We start from the raw sequence: 15,720 nt of genomic DNA, 5'->3' as shown, positions 1-15,720 counted from the left end.
CCACATCTGACAGAGGGCTGACATCCAGAACATATAAAGAACTCAAGAAATTAGACATGAAAATACCCAACAGCCCAATTAAAAAATGGGTTACAGAGATAAACTGAGAATTCTCAACAGAAGAAGCTCAAATGGCTGAAAGACATTTAAGGAATTGCTCAACATCCTTAGTCATCAGGGAAATGCAAATCAAACGACTCTGAGATACCACCTTACACCCGTCAGAATGGCTAAGATCAAAAACACTGAAGACAGCTTATGCTGGAGAGGATGTGGAGCAAGGGGAACACTCCTCCAGTGTTGGTGGGAATGCAATCTTGTACAGCCGCTTTGGAAATCAATATGGCGCGTTCTTAGAAAATTGGGAATCAACTTCCCTCAAGACCCAGCTATACCACTCTTAGGCATATACCCAAGGAATGCTCAATCATACCACAAGGACACATGCTCAACTGTGTTCACAGCAGCATTATTTGTAATAGCCAGAACCTGGAAACAACCTAGATGCCCTTCAACTGAAGAATGGATAAATAAAATGTGGTACATATACACAATGGAGTACTACTCAGCATAGAAAAACAATGACATCATGAGGTTTGCAGGCAAATGGATGGAACTAGAAAATATCACCCTGAGTGAGGTAACCCAGTATGTACTCACTCATAAGTAAAGCAAAGGATAATCAGACTGCAACTCAAAACTCCAGGGAGGCTACCTAGTAAAGAGGACCCTAAGAAAGACACAGGGATCACCCAGCGACAGAGAAATGGATGAGATCTACATAAGCAAACTGGGGGTAAGGGTGGTGGGTAATGGAGGGCAAGGGTCAGGGGAAAGAGAGCTTAGGGGAGTGGGAGGTCCCAGCTGGATCAGGAACAGAGTGGGAGAACAAGGAAAGAGATACCATGATGAAGACCACATGGTAATAGGAAGAAGCAGAGTGCTAGAGAGGTCCCCAGAAATCCACAAAGATACCTCCATTATAGACTACTGGCAATGGTCGAGAGAGTGCCTGAGCTGACCTACTCTGGTGATTGGATGGCCAAACACCCTAATTGTCATGATAGAACTCTCATCCAATGACTGACGGAAGCAGATGCAGAGATCCACGGCCAAGCCCCAGGTGGAGCTCCAGGAGTCCAATTGGTGAGAGAGAGGAGGGATTATATGAGCAAGAGATATTGAGACCATGATTGGAAAAAGCACAGGGACAAATAGCCAAACTAGTGGAAACACATGAACTGTGAACCAATAGCTGAGGAGCCCCCATGGAACTGGACCAGGCCCTCAGGATAAGTGAGACAGTTGATTAGCTTGAACTATTTAGGAGGCCCCCAGGCAGTGGAACCAGGAACTGTCCTTGGTGCATGAGCTGGCTTTTTGGAACCTAGGGCCTATGCCGAGACACTTTGCTCAGCCTTGGTGTAGGGAGGAGGGGACTGGACCTGCCTCAACTGAATCTACCAGGCTGGGCTGACTCCCCAGGGGAGACCTTGCCTTGGAGGAGGTGGGGATGGGAGGTAGGTTGGGGGGGAAGGCTAGGGGGTGGGAGGAGGGAAGACAGGGGAATCCGTGGCTGATATGTAAAATTAAACTAATTATAAAATAAAAATATTTAAAAAAAAAAAAGTTTGTTAGAAAACAGGCATTTCTAATTAAACATGCCTTTGAAAATCATTCCCTGGGCCCAATACACATGAACTAGTCATTGAAACTATGACCTTCAGGCACTTTAAATGTCAGTGATCTTATTAAAGTTATTGAAAAAGTCAGGTGAACACCCACTCAGCTACCCAGGCACCTAAAGGCCAGCACATGACCTCATTAAACTCACTCCTGACAGACAGTATTCAGGAGGATCTCTGGGTATAGGGAAAGAATCAGATCCTGTGAGAAAAAAAGTGATGTTAGCTTGGTTTAGGGCAATGAACAATCTGGATGGTTACAGGGAGGAGGCAAAAACAGGAACAAGGGACACAGCCTGGTGCAAGGGAAGTCAGGGCTGTAGTAGATCCAGATTAAAAAAGGACTTGGGTAGGGGTTAGGGAGATGGCTCAGTGGTTAAGAACACTTAATGCAGCCTGGTGTGGTGGTGCACATAGATCTCTGAGTTCAAGGCCAGCCTGATCTACAAAGTAAGTTCCAGGACAGCCAGGACTGTTACACAGAGAAACCCTGTCTTAAAAAAAAAACAAAAAAAAAACAGAAAAAAGAACACTTAATACTCTTGCAGAGGACCTGTGTCCAGTTCCCAGCACCCACACAGCAGCTCACAACTGTATGTAGCTCTAGTTCTAGGGGATCTGACACACACTTCTGGCCTCTTCAGGCAATAGGCACTCATGTTGTACACAGGCATACATGAAGGTAAACATTCATATATGTGAAATTTAAAAAAAAAAAAAAAAAAAAAGCCTGGGGCAGAATGGTGGGAGGCTCTCCCATATCCAAGTTCCTAGAGTCAGCAAGGGCCTGAAGATGGCACCTGTGGCCTGTGTTGCTTTCTTGGGCTAGCCTAGGTCTCCTGAGTTAGAGGGATAGCTCAGTGGTTCCTGTGTTGAAGCTATCAGAGAATATGCATGGGTTAAAGTTATCCACTTATTTTTTTTCTCAACATAAATAAAGTTTTATCTTTTTTAATATGGTTTTTTTTTTTAATTTTTTCAAAAACAGGCCTTCCTATGAGCACAGATAAGTGCTAAGTCTCCTTGACTATGTTCAGACAAGGACTCTCCCATCATTTAAGTTTACTTTTTTTTTTTTTTTAAGATTTATTTATTTATTATGTACACAGAGTTCTGCCTGCATGTGTACCTGCAGGCTAGAAGATAACACTAGATCTCATTACAGGTGGTTGTGAGCCACCATGTGGTTGCTGGCAATTGAACTCAGGACCTCTGGAAGTCAGTGCTGTTAACCTCTGAGCCAACTCTCCAGCCCCCATTTAAGTTTTTTATACTTGGGTGGTAGCTAATTATAAAACCATCTTGAAGACTAGTAGCCACAGACATCTTCAAGGCTGCCACCAACCTATTTCTGGACTCTAATGACTTGTCTGGGACAGGCTCACCATAGTCTTTCTGTAGACATGAGATGCTAAAGCTAGGAGCACTTTAATCTGCAGTCACTGTAATGCTGACCATAGTTTTTCATCACGCTCCTGAAGGCACCCTTCGGCTTTACCTGAGCTTATTTCCAAAGACCAGTTGGACGCCAGCAGTACAAACCAAGGGCCGTTACTTTTCAGGACTAAGCCACCATCTAGGCTGCCTGGCCCAAGATGACCATTGTGCTTGGGGGGGGAAGGGTTGTTTCCACTGGAACCCCAAGGAACTGTATCTTCTGCTTACACACAATGTTCATTTCAGCAGGACGCTCCCTTCAGGCACTTGTTCCCATCTAGGCCGTCTTCAGCTTCTGCTCTTCCTGGGGAGAAAGGGAGCTCTGCATTGCTGCACCCTTACCTGCTGTCTGCAGGTCCCTTGCCCTACAACCGGGAGACGATAGGTGCCATGCTCAGGAGGCCTTTCACATGGCATCAGGCTGCTTCCTGCTTGCCTCCCTTTCCTAGAGTGTGTGACGACATTACCAGAGTAGAGGCTGGACTTGCAAAAACCCCACCTGGGCCCAAAAGCACTCACCTTGACTATCTTCTCCAGCTGAGACAAGGCTGTCTCGTAACGAGCAACTAGTGGCTGCAGGAGCTCCCTGGGGATCTCATGACGTGCCAGCTCAGGCACCCCAGCTTCTGACACCATCTGCAGGAACTTCCTTTCCTAGAGGGAAGGGGTTTCCATGGGAAAGGGTCAGGACCAAGTGCATCTGCAGCAGCATGGATCTACCCACGACATTTGCTGAGAACTACATGGTCTTACCTGCACTTTCAAGAGAAGTGTGAAGGCCTGTCCTGTTTTTCCAGCTCGGGCTGTTCTGCCAACCCTGAAACCAAGCATGAGTGTGTTCTGACAGTGGCCCTGGAGACCTAACAGGACAGCTATTCTCTTGGCCACACTGCACACAGACTACTATGCAAGGTGATCCCACATATCATGACCAAGAGCTCATAAGCTGACTAACCTTACCTATGCACATAGGTCCTCAGGTACTGGGGGGCATCGTAGTTGATCACCAGCTCCACACCCTGCACGTCAATGCCTCGAGCAGTAGCATCTGTGCTGATAAGGCTGACGAGACACAGGGTTAGTTCCAAGCCTCTCGGGAACCAACTACCAGGAACTAGAGGGGCCCAATAACACCCCAACTCTACATAGTCAGGTCCTGTTTGTTCTCCAGGTACTCACAGCTGGATCTTTCCCTGTTCAAACTGCTTCAAGATTTTCTTCCTTTGGCCAGGCCCATAGCGGGAGGAGAATTCAGCCACGCTCACACCCCCAAAAGCTTGTGCTAACAGGAAGAGCCTGGGTAGGGAAGAAACAAGCCAGATGGTACCAAGGTCTAGTCTGTATTGGCTACACCCACCTTGGTCCAACTCACCTGTGGGAATTCTCTCGGGAGTTAGTGAAGCAAAGGGCCCTCGAGAAGTTCCTCCCAAGGACGAGGTGTAAGACAAGGAGTGGCTTTAAGCTGAGTCGACAGGGCACATAGTGGTGCTGTGGGAGATGGACAGCAGGGCTAGCCACAAGCCCTGGGCCTAGCCGCCAACCTGCCCCACATGCCCTACTTGCTCACCGTGAGCCCCACGGGGAAGGCGTACTTCCCCTCCAAGTTTCTATCCACCTCAACTGTGTCTTTAGGGCCAATGTGTCCCAGCCTTGTGGAGAAAAGCCTTGGTTGGTAGAGGCCAAGCCGCTGCAGCTTCTCAGGGTTCTGGGTCAGTGTGGCTGAGAAGAGCAGCTTCTGGAGAGGCATCTGGGGAGAGCAAGTGCTGGAAAATGACGAGCACGTCAGCAGGGCGAAGGGCGTATTATGACTCCTATTTTAGGCCCAGCAAGGGGACCTGAGAAAGGGACCAACAGGGTACCTGGCAGTAGTCACAGCCTGGGTCTGTGTCCTCTGGAGCAGGGCACAGGAGCCTGAGGGGCCTTCACTGTAGAAGGCTGCTGCCACCACTCGGGGCAGCCAGGACTGGTGCATGCTGTCTATCATCCGGTCAGCCTCATCGATGATCTACAGGAGACAGGGAGCAAAGGCCAACTGAAGACTCCTTGCTGAGATCACCCCAGCTCAGGAGCCCAGGTGTCCAGAGAAGGTGGCCTACCAGGAATCGGAGCTGCTGGAGGCTGAATCCTGGGGTCTGGTCAATGTGGTCCACCAGGCGGCCAGGTGTGGCCACCACAATGTCAGCCAGGCAACGGTAACCATCTACTCTACAAACCAGAAAGACTCAAAGAAAGGAAATGCCTCACAGGGCCATTTACAGCAAAGAATCACATGTAAAGCACCAACCCCACCCCAGCCAAAGGACACCAACTGGGCTGGGGAAGGACCTCCTGAAGAGCCAACACCTGGCACACCTACGTCTTCTGGACAAGGCTCTCCTGCTCCTTGGCCAGTGACTTCTGTCCAGTCACCAAAGCAACCCGCAGAGGTGTGGTGTCCGTGTAGATGTTGAATACTTTGCTCACCTGCAAAAGGAATCTGTCACTGGCCTAAGATAGATGGTGGCCCCTGCTACAGTGAAAACTCTTGAATTGAATACAGGCGGTCCAGGCGTAAGTACCACATACATCCAGCAGGGTAACTAAGACTGGGGAAACAGAGTTCTGGATACAGGGCCGTCATACCTGTTGGGCCAGCTCCTTAGTGGGAAGCACAACCAGTGCACGGATGTGGCAGACCACTCGATGCAACAGGGCCTGCAGGGACAGAGATCATCTGTGCTACCAGGACCCACCCTGTTGTAACAGCTCTAGCTAGAAACCTGTACTCTTATACTCACTTGTACCACAGGGATGACAAAGGCCAGTGTTTTCCCGCTGCCCGTTGGGGCAGAAACACAGAGGTCACTAGGTTGGTAGCCACCTCTGCCTACCAGAAACCCACTGTCTGCACTCTCCAGGAGGGCAGGAATCACAGCTGCCTGGACTGGAATGAAGGAAGGAAAGGAGCAGGTCAACTCTATGCCAGAATATACCACTTCACCCAGGAGTCCTAGTCAAAGATGGCAGCAGGACTGTTTAAGACCTAAGCTAATCATTAGGAACCTGAGCAGAAGTTCACTGATCTGGTGTGCAGTAGGGGACCCTAAACCACAGCTCTTATACCGGAGCTCTGACAGCCCAGGGATGGCTGCCTCGAGGAGTTCACCCCATCATCTGCTCAGGGCTGCAGTACCTGGAAAGTAGGAAGAGATGCCATTAGCTCTCAGCTGCTTCTGCAAGTCAGGGTGAACCTCAGGGATGTCCTCGATAGGAGTAAGATCCTCAGTGACACTCTTCTTGACACAGCTTGGCTCTGCCAGCCATGCCGGCAGGAAAGGCTGGACCTAAAAAAGAGAAAAACCACAGGAGTTCCTCAGAGCCCTCCAGGCTCGTGGAGCAACATCAGGAACCTGGAACTACGGAAGAGACCCCAACAGCAGCTTCTGGAGAGGCATCTGGTGAGAGAGCAAGTGCTAGAAAAGGGTACGTTAACAGGATGAAGAGCATATTAACAGGACAGGTTTCCTCAAACCACCCTGACTCCTATTTTAGGGCCAGCAAGGGGAGCTGAGAAAGGAAACAACACGCACAATGGAGCAGTCAACCCTGATGCAAGAGCTGACTTAGTCTCTCCTCAAACCCTTCACCAGCACCCATTCTTGCAGCCTTCGGACAAGACACCCAGGCCAGCAACTGCCTCCCTGCACCCAGAAATGATGCTGTCTACGTGGGGCCGCCAAGCACACCACAGGGCTTATCCCAATAGCTCTTACACGACTCTGGATTTCAGTTTCAAGAGCGTCCACACATACCCCCAGGAACTCTCCCGCTATTCTGTAGTTAGGGGTCACGTAACGGCAAAAAACAAACAAAACAAGACCCACAAACATACAAAAAAACCTCCCCGATAAGACTGATGAGTAGCAGGCGGACGGCCAGACTCACCTTCGGTGTCTTCCTCCTTGCAAAGTCCCCCAGCACCGGGCCTGGAGCCAGGAATCTCGGGGCCTGCTCTGGGAGCCTCTCATCTGAGTCCTGTGCGCCGGCATTGAGCTCCCCAGGCGGCTCCTCGCCTCTCCCTGAGCGACACATCACAGTGTAGGAAACATCAACCCCGCAACGCACCCAGGAAAAGCCTCCACGCCCCGTCCACATCTCGGACGCACAACCCACCTGCAACCGCGTTGTTGTCCGTTTTCTGCCGCTTCGCTCTAGGAGCCTCCGGGCTCTGACCCACCGAGCCGCTTACCCCACGCCGCCGCCGGGGCCGTCGACGCCGCTTGCCTGCCGCTTCCGCGGCCACCTCGGCGGACTGAGGCTTCGGCTCCCGCTGCTGCCGCTCACGGGCTCGGTTCTTCAGCCGCTCGAGCAGCACTTGCGCCCGGCTGCCCGCCTCTGCCTCGGCATCCCCCAGCTCGGAAGCCTCCGGGCCCGCGTACCGCGCAACATGGAACAGCGCCATAGTCGCACACGCTGTCGCTCCTCGGCGCTCCTTGATGACGCGAACAGGGGGGCGGACCTATCAGGCGCTGGTGACGTCACAGGCGCGACTAAGCTGGGCGCAGGCGTCCGTTCCCGGGAGCCGCTAGCAGCCGCATGGACCGCCACCCGGCTTCGGCGGGCTCCCGAGGGGAGCTTGGCCGTCTACTGCAGGCGGTCCTAACGAGCCGTGGCCAGGCCAACGCGGTGTTTGACATCCTGGCGGTGCTTCAGGTGAGCGGCGGGGGCGGGCTTGGGGCGGCAAGTGGGAGTCACAACGGTGCCCAGTGTCACCCTGTCTGGCCTCCCGCCTCAGTCCGAGGACCCTGAGGAGATCCAGGAAGGAGTGCGCACATGCAGCCGACTCTTCGGTACCCTGCTGGAGCGGGAAGAGCTGTTCGTGGGCTCGCTGCCACACGAGGACACGGTCCTGGCAGGTGAGGGACTTAGAGGGTCTTGGGGTGCTCTCCGCCAGCCTGCCCCAGTGGGACGCCTTGTTAACACCAGGAGGAACACCCCAAGCCAGGGCCCTGTCATAGACTATATGGTGTAGGAGGACTCAGTCCACTGTGGCTCAGGAAGGGAGATCCGTGTACTTGCCAGGTCTACATGAAGTCGTATACTTAGCTTTGTTTCCCCCTTCGTGTTTTAATTGTGCCACTCCCAAAGTTTGATACTGTCACTGTCCTAGTGCTTGGGAGATCCAGATTCTGAGGCAAAGTGAGAGGAACTGTGTCTCAATACCTACTCCCACTTGGCAGAGCTCAGAAATTGTCTTTTCCAAGGCCTGGTTTGGGTACAGGTTTACAGCTGTGAGGATGGGAGACAATGGTAAGGTGAGGCTGGGTTTAGGACTCTGGTCTGGCTTGGCACACGTGAACATCAGTGGGAGTTAGCTCTCCTCTGTCGTCAGGATCCCAGGGAGCCACACACAAATACCAAGTGTGGATGAGACACCGCTATCACAGCTGCTGTAACCGCCTGGAGGAGCTCCTGACCCACCCCTCCTTCCAGGTCAAGGTGAGTCTTGAAGTCCTTGGCCCAGCTTCTCCCCTCCTCTCCAAAGTACTTCACAAAGCCGAGGTAGGGCTGTTGATGTGAACATCTGTTTCCTTGAGAAGCTTTTCTACCTAGACTTTTGTCTTCCACACAGCTGTTTCACTGTGTGGTGTGATTCAGCTGGCCCTTAAGACATGGAATCTGCAACCCCAGTTCTGGGCACCATATCTGCTTCGTTTATTGTCATGTTTGGTGTGGTGTCTCCAAAACTGCATGACAAGAGAGCAGTTAGGTGGCCGCCCCCTGCAAGCCCACCTTGTGGGCACACTGCTGGAGTGGTATTTGCTCCACCCATGACATGGTCCCTTCATTTTATTTATTATTTTTTTTGGTCCTGGCATGATCGGACTGTGGACAACCTGGGAATTGAACCTGGTTCCTCTGGAACATCAATCAGTGCTCTTAACCACTGAGCCACCTCTCTCCTCTCTACCCATGTGACCCCTATCCCTTTCCTTATAAGAGTTCACATACTACGGCAGAAAGCACCACCTCCTTTAGGCCCTGTAGCCCAAGGTCATGGGCGGAGCAAACACCACTACACACCTCAGGCCAAATTCTGTTACAAGAATTGTAACAGTTCTGTCCCAAGTTAACAAGAGCATGTCACTGTCACCATCATCACATACTTAGAACATGGAGCAAGATAAGATTGGGGTCTCCTTTCTCTCCTGCTTCTTGGCCCAGGCCTAAGCCTGATTGTGAGAGATCCTCAGGCTAGATGAGCTTTGGGAGGCCATCTGGAGGATGGGGACATCATGGTCACTCTTCTCTGCTTCCCAGGAGCTGGCCCTCAAGACACTCATGAAGTTTGTGCAGCTGGAAGGAGCGAAGCCCCTGGAGAAACCCCAGTGGGAAAGTCACTACCTCTTCCCCCGCACACTCTTCAGGGTGAGGCCTTGGTGGGACCTGGAGGGTTGTGGTGGCCACAGCCTAAGATGGTTCCATGGGCTAACTGTCTGAACAGATAGCTGGGGGATATTATGTTCCGGTCTTGTCTTGACCTGGGAGCTAAGCAGGGCTTACTGTTTTCTGGTCTCTGTCTCGTGAGTTGGAGAGGAAATGGCAGACAGCCGGGTGGTGTGGAGCTTGGCAGGGTTGTGACACCCTTCTTGGCCATGCTAGGATCACTCTGTGGGAGAGAGTCATTCACCCAACTCTGTCCCCAGGCAGTGGTAGGAGGCCTGCTCACACCCGAGGATGACCACAGCCTGCTTATCTCCCAGCTCTGTGAGTACTTGGAATATGATGACATCCGGTACCACACAATGCAGGTGGCCACAAGCATTGTGGCCCGAGCCACCAGCCAGCAACCTGAGGTAAACAGCTGGGTCCCATCGCCATCCTGTGTCCTAGTACCTCAGGGAGGCAAGGAGATAGCAGCAGCCTGGACAGCTGCTCAGGCCAGGCTTCCTACAGGTGTCACTCACCTTCTGGAACAATGCCTTCATGTTGTTGTCTGCCGTGAACCTGCCCCTCAAAGAGCATGACCTCCTCACCAACTTCTATGTGAAGCATACACGTGAGTTCTGGGCAGGTTAAAGCCCACTGGAGCCTGCCCGCTGGTAGGAGGGCTCCTGAACAGAGTCCAGACCAGTCAGCCTGGCAAGCTACTGTCTCCCCCTCTTACAAGTTGGTGACCCCTTTTTGCTGTAATTACAGAGACATCGGACAAGTGGAAGGTCGTTCACTTGAAGGTGAGATGCTTTCAGAGACCTTGGCATGGCCTTTTCCTCTCTGGGTAGATTATAGGCAATAGCTGTACTCCACTGTCTCAAGTGATGACACCTATGTGTCATTGTAACCAGCTTCAGACCCGAGTCCCTGTGCCCTCTGTTGCTTGTGCTGAGACATGGCATCACAGTCTGGCATGGGCTGTCCGGGTCAGAGGCTCTCAGTTGACTGCAGAAGGGCCGGAAGGGCTGAGGTGTGTCAGGATACATGTGCTGCCCGGTCCCATTGCAGGAGCACAGAAAAGCTTTCCAGGAGATGTGGCTTGGCTTCCTCAAGCACAAGGTAGGGTCTGGTGGGTGGAAGCACCCGGTTTGGGGGTGGGGGCTGGGGGAAAGGGGAATAGCTCCATGACTGCCACAATCTCTACAGCTGCCCCTCAGCCTCTACAAGAAGGTGCTGGTGGCTATGCATGACTCCATCCTGCCCCACCTGGCTCAGCCCACCCTCATGATTGACTTCCTCACAAGTGCCTGTGATGTGGGTGAGTAGGACTTCCACCTAGGCGATTTGGCAAGGGCGCTCACTGTGCATGGGTCCGGCTGCCACCTCCTGCCTGAAAGACCTGAGCTAAGCTCCATGACCTTCCTGCATGTGGCCTTAGGTAGTCACCCTGTAGACTGGCCACCTGCAGCTCTGCCCATCCTTCCCTTACCTGCTCAGGCCCAGGGTGAGCAAGGTGTAGCCTCATGTCTCTGTGTTTCTGCAGGCGGTGCCATCAGCCTCCTGGCCTTGAACGGGCTTTTCATCCTAATCCACAAGCATAACCTGTGAGTGTCAGACGGTTTCACACTGGTCTGCTCTCTCGTTTCTCTCAAGGGCCTGCATTGCTCACCTGGGGGAGGTTAATGCAGAAGAGGTGCGAGAGGGGAGCTTTGGTTGCCGGGGGTTCTGTCCCTTTATCCAACTCACCTCCTGTATCCTCTCTGGTCCCTCCCTCAGGGAATACCCTGATTTCTACCAAAAGCTCTATGGCCTCCTGGATCCATCCATCTTTCATGTCAAGTACCGAGCCCGTTTCTTTCACTTGGCCGACCTCTTCCTTTCTTCCTCGTGAGTGTTGGGGGTGTCCAATGGTCTGTAGTTGGGGGCTGTAGTTCTGGTTGGGGAGGAGGTGGAAGGACGGTTGGGGACCTATTTTCTCACTTCTTGTCCTCCCAGTCACCTCCCCGCCTACCTGGTAGCTGCCTTTGCCAAACGCCTGGCCCGGCTGGCCCTCACAGCACCTCCCGAAGCCCTGCTCATGGTCCTGCCCTTCATCTGCAACCTGTTGCGTAGACACCCTGCCTGCCGAGTTATGGTGCACCGCCCACAGGGCCCTGGTGAGCAGGAGTGCCTGGGCATGGTGGCACACCCTGGCAAGAATCATATCTGGCTCCTGTGACACCAAAGGCCAGGTGGCTAATGGAGTCTTGATCCTGTTTGTAGAGCTAGATGCTGATCCTTACAACCCATTGGAGAAGGACCCAGCCAGGAGCCATGCCTTGGAGAGCTGCTTGTGGGAGCTGCAGGTGAGTCACCTTCCTGTCCAGATTCTAGAAGGCGTTTGAGTCTCCACTGACACATCTCCAGCAGCCCCCAGGGATCTTGGTCACACAGGGCACCGTGCCAGGGTGTGCCAAGGTACTCAGTTACTGGCAACCCCATGTTGGCTCAGGACTTCAGGCTCCATCCCAAGGTCCTGCTGGTGTGTCGTGAAGCTCCTGTTGACATCACTGTGTGCTGCTCTTAGACCCTCCAGCAGCACTACCACCCTGAGGTGTCCAGAGCTGCCAGTGTCATCAACCAGGTGCTGTCCGTCCCCGAGGTCAGCATTGCGCCACTCCTGGAACTTACTGCATATGAGGTGAGGGCCGTGCACAGGCTGTTGGGGTGCCCGCCACAGGGACCACTGCATCCAGCCCAAAGCCACTGTGTCCTTTGCAGATCTTTGAGCAGGACCTGAAGAAGAAGGCACCTGGGTCAGTGCCCCTGGAGTTCATCCCCGCTAAAGGCCTGCTGGGCCGACAGGACGACCTCTGCACCCAGCTCTTCACTCTCAGCTGACCTGACTGTTGCCTCATCTCCTAAGAATTTTCTTTTTGTGTCTGAGACAGGATCTCACTATGTAGCCCAGGCTGGCCTGTAACTTGGGGTCCTCCTGCCTCAGCGCCCCCAGTGCTGAAGTTACAAGGGTGCACACCATGCCTGGGTTCAAATAAATGGTTTTTTAAGGGAGTCTGTCTGGCCAGTTGGGTCTTGGGCAGGGCTGGGGAGCGGGGGGCGTGCCAGAGTCCTCTGCGTTTCCCGTAGCCTGTAGCCTGGAGGACAGGATGGAGGGCCTGGGTACTTCACAGGGATCCTGGCGGCGGCACAGGAGCACTGGGCCCACTTTGTACTGGGGCAGCCCTGCTGTATCCAGCTGTGCTTAGTTTAGACTCAGGTGAGGCGGGGTACCCAAGTGGTGACCTGGGGACACAGATCTCCCCCCATCCTGTAGGCTGCTGGAAGTTAGTAGCTCATCTACCTGCTCTTTACCACAAATAGCCTGGTTTCCAGTGAGGTCAAAGACCCTCAGTTTCATCTCGGGGTTCAAAGAGAGATGTCTTGGAGCTGTGGTGATGCAAGCAAATGAGTATATGCCCTGTGTCTACTCCCAGTTTGGCTGTCTGGATTCTGTGTGAACCCATTTGCAATGGGTTGGCCAACAGGCCCTACTGTGCATGGCTTGCAAGAGGATTCGAAGAAAATGATGGTGGGTGGATTTGTCTGCCACCCGAATGATTGGGGGACACAAGGCTGGCTTCATCTGCTTAGCCACACTGCTCTCCTCTAGTCAGTCTGGTTCCTGCCTAAGGATATTTCTGCTGGTCACATTATATCCTTAAGTTACTCCATTATTCAAGCTTCATTTGAATGTGGCCTTGGGGGTACCCTGCAGGTGGACTAGGCTAGGAGGGTAAGATGGTTGGGATCAGCAAAAGGACCCTGGAAGCTCCATGGAGTGCCCAGAACTCTGAGGGCCAAGCTTCTGAGGATCACATAGAAAGAAATGGGAGTGAGCAAGCTGCCTTAGGATGAGGCAGCTACTTATATTAACGACTACAGTTGTATGTGAGCATCCCTATTAGTTCTCTGTGGGCACTGTGCATAACACTGAGTTGGGTCAGGCTCTTTATGGCAACCTCACATGTTGCTTGCAGGGAAAGGCTTGTGGTGTCTACACAAGTGAGAACATACACCACTCACTGACTGGCAGGGGTCCTATGTATTGGGCAGTCCCTTAGCAGGCAGGTTGACTTTTACATGTATTCTGTCATCCATGCACAGGGGCCATAACTGGGAGCAAGCTTCACAGGACTGGATAGCGTGCTGAATGTTGGAGGCTTTTACTGGAATGCCAGCCTTTGGTGTTTCCCTTCCCATCCCATGCTGGCTCCTGTGGCCAGCTTTGTATGAATCCAGGGAGCTGCTTCTTGGCACACCTGGGGGCAATGGCTCTTGCCTTGGTAAAGATAGCAGCTTTTCATTTCCCTGGGGGGGTCTCAGAAGGTAGGGGTTGTACATAAACTACCAGGGACTCCAGCTCCTCTAAGTGTCCTTCTATATCTGTTGTCCTTACAGTGGCTTCACAATCTGATGGCTTTCCTTTACCACTGGGCCATCATAAAGTCAGGCCTTTGAGTACTGTCCAGCTGTCAGTATAGGTTGTCACTGACCGAGGTTCCCATGTTGCCATCCATATGGTTCTTAACACATCGTAGTGGCTATTCTCTTTGCAGTCACATGGTGCTTGCGTATTGCTATTCTGGTTTGGCGCCCAGGCAGATGCTGCCGGAACACCAAGCATCAGCATGAGTTGGGGACATGCCTTCTAGTATTCTAGTATTCAGTTGCAGGAGGCAAGAGGAGAGGTTCTGCCTTTAAATGACACTGGCCCCAGTACCACCTACATCGCATTGGTGATGAGGGTTTGTCTTAGTCAGGGTTACTATTGCTGTGATGACACCATGACCAAAGCGACTTGGGGAGCAAAGGAAGTCAGGACAGGAACTCAAACAGGGCAGGAGCTGATGGAAGAGGCCATGGAGGTAGCCATGGCTGTCCTGGAACTTGCTCTGTAGACCAGACTGGCCCTGAATTCACAAAGTTCCACCTGCTTCTGCCTCCCAAGTGCTGAGATTAAAGATGTGTACCTCTACCATCCCTGGTGGAGCCTGCTTTCTTATAGAACCGGAACCCTCTCCTATCAGTAAAGAAAATGCCCTACAGGTTTGCCTACAGCTGGATCTTATGGACCCGTTTTCTCAGTTCAGGTTCCCTCTCTGTTGACTCTAGCTTGTGTCAAGTTGACATAAAACTAGCACGGACAGCTGACTTCTTGTCAACTTGACACAAACGCATCACTGGTAAGCCACAACCCTTCCTTTCTTGTTCATTCCCAAGATTACACATTAATAAAAACACCACAATGGACATTTTACAAACTTAGGAATTCCCACAGCTATACAAATTTAAACATGTAAAAAGTTGTCTTTTTAAAAATATCCAGTCTTGACAGGTGGTGGTGTTTGCTCACCTTTTAATCCCATCGGAGGTTGAGACCAGCCTGATCTACAGAGGGAGTTCTCTAGGACAGTCAGAGGTCCACAGAAACCCATCTAGAAAAACAAAACAAAATAAAAAAAAAAAATCCAGTCTCTTAAAATCCAAATTCTCTGTGACTCTAAAACCTCTTTTTAAAAAAATTTGGGGGGGTTCCTGCAAAGTCAAAAACAAGCACTTTAAAAAAATATTTAAATAACATTTTTTCATTTATTTTACATATATATATATATATTTAAGAAATTAGACGTCAAAATACCAAATAACCCAACTAAAAACAAGCATCTTCTTTCTTCAAGAGGGAAGAACCAGAGCACAGTCACAATCTGAACAAAGCAAAACCAAACTCCAGCAGTATAAATAACTCAGTGTCCATCCAGTATTTGGGATTCACTTACCCTCTTTCAGACTCCTCCAAAGGACTTGGGTCAGTTCTCCAGCTTTGCCCTCTGCAGCACACACAGCTTGTCTTCTAGGCTCAGCCTGGCTCCACTCCACACTGCTGCTGGTCTGTGGTTATCACACAGTACTGTCATCTCCAAAATGCTGAGGTTTCCTGCTACATCTGGGCTGCACTTTCACCAATAGTCTCCACTGGGCTCTCTTCAGGGACTCCAGTTCTGCCACACAGTGCCAAGCCTCATTTGCTCTCCATGACCCCTTCTGGTCTTCAAAACCAGCACCATCTGGGTTACTCTTACACTACCAAGTTCAGCTACCAGCATGAGATACAACTTTGGCGGCTTCTGGGACACAGCTTTTGTGT

At 51.7% G+C, this 15,720-nt stretch overlaps 2 protein-coding genes across 3 annotated transcripts; one reads left to right on the top strand and one right to left on the bottom strand.

The window, feature by feature from the left end:
* Positions 1-3,094: 3,094 nt before the first annotated feature.
* On the bottom strand, positions 3,095-7,805 carry Ddx51 (DEAD-box helicase 51). 2 transcript variants are annotated; one of them, XM_059249372.1, is made up of 15 exons: positions 7,275-7,805; positions 7,047-7,180; positions 6,295-6,445; positions 5,900-6,045; positions 5,745-5,816; positions 5,479-5,585; positions 5,219-5,327; positions 4,982-5,127; positions 4,690-4,771; positions 4,495-4,610; positions 4,302-4,418; positions 4,083-4,184; positions 3,876-3,939; positions 3,642-3,776; positions 3,095-3,426 (listed from the first exon to the last, which is right to left on the bottom strand). In XM_059249372.1, the coding sequence occupies exons 1-15, from the start codon at positions 7,561-7,563 to the stop codon at positions 3,400-3,402; spliced, it is 1,797 nt and encodes a 598-aa protein (XP_059105355.1). In that variant the 5' UTR covers positions 7,564-7,805; the 3' UTR covers positions 3,095-3,399. The 2 variants fall into 2 exon arrangements, with proteins under 2 accessions (XP_059105355.1, XP_059105354.1); XM_059249371.1 differs by having other exon boundaries at positions 4,690-4,885; positions 7,275-7,803.
* Positions 7,645-12,587, top strand: Noc4l (nucleolar complex associated 4 homolog). The gene is made up of 15 exons (XM_059249373.1): positions 7,645-7,814; positions 7,897-8,017; positions 8,494-8,600; positions 9,423-9,530; positions 9,809-9,958; positions 10,059-10,161; positions 10,302-10,336; positions 10,605-10,655; positions 10,743-10,854; positions 11,080-11,140; positions 11,313-11,423; positions 11,532-11,692; positions 11,799-11,881; positions 12,103-12,216; positions 12,297-12,587. The coding sequence occupies exons 1-15, from the start codon at positions 7,698-7,700 to the stop codon at positions 12,414-12,416; spliced, it is 1,554 nt and encodes a 517-aa protein (XP_059105356.1). The 5' UTR covers positions 7,645-7,697; the 3' UTR covers positions 12,417-12,587.
* Positions 12,588-15,720: the final 3,133 nt, after the last annotated feature.

This window comes from Peromyscus eremicus, chromosome 23 (assembly GCF_949786415.1).
Source record: "Peromyscus eremicus chromosome 23, PerEre_H2_v1, whole genome shotgun sequence".
Taxonomy (NCBI): domain Eukaryota; kingdom Metazoa; phylum Chordata; class Mammalia; order Rodentia; family Cricetidae; genus Peromyscus; species Peromyscus eremicus.
This window is presented reverse-complemented; position numbering and strand designations above follow the sequence as displayed.